The 6,000-nt window shown below is 40.5% G+C and overlaps 1 protein-coding gene across 2 annotated transcripts in view; it reads left to right on the forward strand.

Moving 5' to 3' along the window:
* The window catches only part of Greb1l (GREB1 like retinoic acid receptor coactivator), a 237,796-nt gene extending 232,034 nt beyond the window's left edge, over positions 1-5,762 (forward strand). For both annotated transcript variants that reach the window (XM_085833393.1, XM_021150817.3), the window contains 3 exons: positions 57-257; positions 1,634-1,772; positions 3,121-5,762. In XM_085833393.1, coding sequence (XP_085689519.1) covers positions 57-257; positions 1,634-1,772; positions 3,121-3,284 — 504 coding nt within the window. In that variant the 3' untranslated portion in view covers positions 3,285-5,762. The remainder of the gene's footprint in view (positions 1-56; positions 258-1,633; positions 1,773-3,120) is intronic.
* Positions 5,763-6,000: the final 238 nt, after the last annotated feature.

The following is a 6,000-nucleotide window of genomic DNA, read 5'->3' on the forward strand; positions in this document are numbered from 1 at the left end:
ATCTTAAGACATTTCATTCACTGACAGGCACATTTCCCATGATCATCTGATTTCAGGTTTCAGAGAACTTAGTCCCCATCTTGCCCCTTCAGTACGTCTGTGCTCCTGACAGTGAACACACACTACTGGCAGCCCCTGCACAGTTCCTCCTGGAGAAGTTCCTTCAACATGCCTCATATAAACTCTTCCCTAAAGCCATCCATAACTTCAAGAGTCCTGTGCTGGCCATTGACTGCTACCTTAACATTGGACAGGAGGTAAAGGTGGGACTGTCTACTCCTGGGTGCCGTATCCATCTCTTCCCCCTTCTCAGTCCCATTGAAAATTTAAGATGGTTCTAAGAGAGACAATAACAATATGATTCAAGGGGTCCCACATGAACAGAACTAGCCAGTGACATGGTTACCTCTGGTGTCCTGCCTTACTCTGAAGAGCCTGCCCTGATGACTTGGACAGAAGCAGCTGCTTTCCCTACTTGTTGACACCAATCAGACCATGCTGTGTAATGTGGATTTAGATCCAGTTCTTGTCAGGCACACAGTCTCTTAGCATATGTAGAGCCCAGTGGTTACTGAACAAGTAAGCACAAGCTCTGTGAGACTGCAGAGCTGCCATCTCTGTTTTTCCATTCCCTAGTTTTAGTCTACTATTTTCATTGCCAGTTGTACCTCTAGCTTTCTACAACTAAGTTTTTCCTTGGGATTATCTTGAGAGTATATTTTATTATCCTCAATAATGTAATATACCCTTATAATCTTTTTTAAAAATCTAAAAGTCTAAAGTCACAGGTGATTGTGAACAGCCATGTGGATACTGGGAAACAAATCTGGGGCTTCAGGACTGGAGAGATGGCTCAGCGGGTAAGAGCACTGGCTGCTCTTCCAGAGGTCCTGAGTTCAAGTCCCAGCAACCACATGGTGGCTCACAACCATCTGTAATGGGATCAGATGCCCTCTTCTGGTGTGTCTGAAGACAGCTACAGTGCGCTCATATATATAAATCTTTTTTTTTTTTTTAAATCTGGGGCTTCTGAAAAAACAGCAGTGCTCTAAACCACTGAGCCAACTCTCTAGCCCCAAAATGTAGGATTTTAAACACACATACACCTTTTCTTAATATTTGCTGAATAATGATTTACTACAGTAAATTAATTAGATACTTTAAAATATGGAAGATCACTAAGCATTGGTGGCCCATGCCTTTAATTCCAACACTTAGGAGGCAGAGACAGACAGATCTTTGTGAGTTCAAGGCCAGCCCAGTCTACAGAGCAAGTTCTAGGACAGTCAGGACTATAAATAAAAAAAAAGAAAGAAAGGAAGGAAGGGAGGGAGGAAGGGAAGGCGGGAGAGGGAGAAGGAGAGGGGGAGAGGGAGAGAGAGAGACAGACAGACAGACAGACAAGAGAGAGACAGAGAGAGACAGAGAGAGAGAGACCTGTCTTGAGAGAGTGAAAGATATCTGAATACTAAATAGTGAGTACAAAGCTTGAATAACCAACTCACTCAGGGAGAAAGATTTCACTCCTTCACCTTGCATCCCAAGCTGAAGAGGAAGGCACAGCATTTCTTACTAAAGGCATAGCCCCTTTCTTTGCTTTTGAAATGTCGTTTTTTCTGCTTACTACTTTCAGGTAGCCATATGCTACATCAGCTCCAGACCGCACTCCAGCAACGTCAATTGTGAAGGGGTGTTCTTCAGTGGACTCCTCCTGTACCTCTGCGACTCTTTTGTAGGTGCTGATCTTCTTAAGAAATTCAAGTTTCTAAAAGGTAAGTCAACTGAGTGTCTTGAATGTAAATGCTATTCTTCTCTCTCTCTCTCTCTCTCTCTCTCTCTCTCTCTCTCTCTCTCTCTCTCTCTCTCTCTCTCTCTCTCTCTCACACACACAAATAATAATCAAGAGTTGAATGCCACACAAGCCATCAAAGTTTTGGCCAGTAATTTGGGTATTTTGATTCTAAACCAGGACTACTAATGTTATTGGGGAAGACCATGCTCTGTTATCATAAGACTAAATTAAGTTCAGGTGAATAATAAGATCTATGACTTTAAAAGACAATTTTAATGTGTGGGTATGTGTGCAAGTGCCTGCAGAGGCCAGAGAGTGGCAGACACCTTGGAACTTAAGGTTGTAAGCCATCTGATGTGGGTGCTGGGAATTGAACTCAGGACTTCTGAAAGAGGCAGAAAGGCTCTTAACCACTGAGCCCTCTCTCCAGCCCCTGTGACTTCTTAAACAGGCCTTTACTGTTATTTACTCTAGAAACACACGCTTCTGGCACCTAGTTAAGACAGAAGCTAGGTTGATTCTACACATGCATGTTTATAAGCAGTATATACAGTCTAAAATCATTTGACTGGATCAGAAATCAACTACAGAAAAATTACATAATTGTTCCTCCTAGACACTCTGGCACAGAAATTAAAGTTGTCTTAATAGGTATGCATCATGAAAAAGGTACAACTGCATTACAAATACTCTTGACAAGATGAACCAAGGCCAGTGATAAAAGTGACATTCTGAACACTGTACACTCAAAACTTGAGTTTTTTTTGTATGTACGTAACCGTGGTTCTCACGTAGGAGGGGATGCGCCTCAGGGGATTTTTGGTTGTCACTGTATGTGTATGGGGAGGGAGGTATATTTGGCCAACAGTGGGCAGGAAGCTAGGGATATGCTAAATATTCCACAAGGCACAGAAGAGCACCCAACACGCAACAAAGTTCTAAGATTGAGAAACCCTGTTCTAGAAAAAGACAAAAGAAACACTGGGTTCATCAGACACTATAGGAGGGAAGGTCTGTGGCTGAAAGAAACTTCCCTCTATAATCACTTCACGCTCCTGGAAACTTTTGCAAAACTACTTAAGATAAAATCAATTATCTAGGGGCTGGAGAGATGGCTCAGGGTTAAGAGTACTGCTGCTCTTCCAGAGGACCGGAGTTCAATTTCCAGCAACCACATGGCAGTTAGCAACCATCTATAAAGGGATCTGATGCCCTCTTCTAACATGCAGGCATATATGCAGACAGAGCACTTGTACAATAAATAATTTAAAAATTATTCCTCAAAGGTAGTTATATTCTTATCAATGTAATCAACTTCCTCCCTCAAGGTGCTACCCTGTGTGTCATCTGCCAAGACAGAAGCTCATTACGTCAAACAATTGTTCGCTTAGAGTTAGAGGATGAGTGGCAGTTCCGCCTCCGGGATGAGTTTCAAACTGCTAACAGCAGTGATGACAAGCCTCTCTACTTTCTTACTGGACGCCATGTTTGAGTTTTTGAAGAGACCAAAAACAACAAACATACCCCTAAGGGGGTGGGACAAACAATTATTGGGGATTTTTTTCCTTTAAAGTACAATCACTGTGGAGCAAAGTGCAACATATTTATCTCTTCTCCAAAGAACTCCCCAAACGTGACCAGGGTCTTTGGGGGCACTGTCCTTCTTCAGTTCTGCTGACAGGACCCAGGTTCAAGTCAATGCTACAGTGGGCAGTTATTCAGTTACTTAGGGTGTGCTCTGCCTGTGGGAGCCCGAGGATATATTCTGGAGAACAAATGTGGAGTCCACATTGTTTTTTCTACCATACTACATTGGGGGACAGGGGACTGTCAGCATTAACCAGCCTGAATGTGTTATGTGAGACACACCACTGGTGTGGAATGAATTGAAGATTAACATTTGAGGCCTGAACCCTCAGTTTCTCTTCAGATCTGTACTTTGGTACAGTATTACTCAGGGGTCTGAAATGATAGAATGTAGAAGATATTTGTATTTAAAAAGAAGTAGCTTGTCTTTTTCTGTGCAGTGTTAGTTTAAAATTTATAATCTTATATGTATTGAAACCTTTGGCAAAATTTCCACAGGAGTTAAAGTTTACTATTTAAACTGAACAAAAAAAAGTCAGTAAATGCAGAGCAGACATTGTGTGCATTTATGAAGGTTCTCTGAGCTGAACTCCTTTGTTTTTCCCACTTCCAGTCTTTAAGCATACAGTGATGCACTCTGCAGTTATGCCACACCACTGTGTTGGTTCAAAGTGAGCAGCTGGCACCTGGAAACGCACACATCATGCTGGGATTCTATTGTGGAGTCTAACTATCTGGTTTCGTCAGCTCAGGCTTAGCATCCTTTAAACAACTCAGTGAGTAACTGCTGTGGTGCACTGACACATAAAAATGAGTGGAGCAGAAAACACAACCATAGACAAGTTTTCCTTATAATTTTATCAGTGACAATTTCCCCGATTAAAGAAAATTCCATGAAGAGTCTTTTAGACTCATTGATGTGGACTCATTAAAGTTAGCGGGTAGTGTATGACTAATATCAACAGTAGAAGGAATAAGTTTCTATGTATTTCTAACCAAATATTTTAATCAGAAACATTTTGAGAAAATATTCTACAATAATCTATTGGAAGTTTACACTGAAATTGCTCTAGTTTGTGGATTTTTCTCAGCCCATGTGTATGATTTTATCTCCAGTTAAAGCAGTCACTTTTACTTGAATCTGTCTTAGGACCTGAGACTACTAAGATCCCTAATGAGCCTGTATTACTGGGAGTGTTAGATGATGGATCTGGTTATCCAGAGATAACAAGAACTTTACAGCTAGTCAGAAGATGGGATGTATTAGATGGAAATGCTCTGCAGATTTCTTGGTTTTAACATAGCTACATATGATGTTTTTAATGTATTTTAAAAGGATAATTCCTTTTAATCCCATTTTTAATTGACCTTCAAAGGGGACCTTGCCTTATTAAAAATGCTTACTCCTTAGCTTTAGTACAGCAGAATTTCAGCAAAGAGGTACTTTCCAGGGAAGTCTGAATTAGATATGAATTAGATACTTGTTCTTCCTTTGCTGAAAAGATCCAATGCAGGTAATACCAAGAAAGCCACTGTTTGTGCAATATTCCAATAACACTATGTAAGGTGAGTAAAATACTTGAAATAATTCACAACAGTTTTATGAGGGGCAGAGGCCTCTTAGGAGTTCTTACTGGTTTATTCTTTTTGAACTAAGATACTTCAATGCAAGTACTCCATGTTAGGGCTACATCTAGAAATTCAAGTGATCATGAACTGTAAATACTACTCAACTCTGCTCAAGAGAAATGCCAGAGTAAAACCAAAAGGCCATCACTCCGATAGTTGAGAAAGCTCAGTTTACCTGCCTCTTGGTCTCCAAAGCCTAACTTCATTAAGGTTTGGATCTTTTAAAATGACCTAAATCAGTATAATTCTTTAGAGAATGCTAGGTCCTCTTTAAGGATGAAATTGCACAAGCCCAGGCCACCATGACTTGTTAATTCATGTCATGGTGTGTTTGATTTTACCTTCCATCCCTGAGGACACTGAGGTAGGACAAATAGATTCACTAAGACATTGAGGTAGGGCAAACCTGGTAACTTACCTGCAGACCTGTTGAACCTTGGCATGTGTGACAGTTCACACAGGTTAATATTGAATGTAAACTAAAAACTTAGAAATGCTGTAGTTGAGTTTTGGCTGTAATTCATGCAACTGCTTCTTATGATTGTTAGAAAGGGGCATCTGTGTTACTGTTACTGTAAAACTTTCTTCACCAAAACTTGGTGAATTTCACTCACTAGTCAGTCTACCTCACATTTTGTTTATGACTCTAAGCTGTCTTAACTTATGTCTACAGTATGTTCTTGTTCTTTCATTTGGTGAATGTATTAAAATTCCCTCCCACTCCTCAGCTTTGAAAAGCTTGTTTTCTTTAAACCAATTTTTCCAAATGTTAAAAGGTGAAATGAGGGGCTGGTGAGATGGCTCAGTGGGTAAGAGCACCCGACTGCTCTTCCAAAGGTCCGAAGTTCAAATCCCAGCAACTACATGGTGGCTCACAACCACCTGTAATGAGATCTGATGCCCTCTTCTGGTGCGTCTGAAGACAGCTACAGTGTACTTACATATAATAAATAAATAAAATAAATCTTTAAAAAAAAAAAAGGTGAAATGAG

Source organism: Mus caroli, unplaced genomic scaffold (assembly GCF_978045245.1).
Source record: "Mus caroli unplaced genomic scaffold, Mus_caroli_1 scaffold_19, whole genome shotgun sequence".
Taxonomy (NCBI): Eukaryota; Metazoa; Chordata; class Mammalia; order Rodentia; family Muridae; genus Mus; species Mus caroli.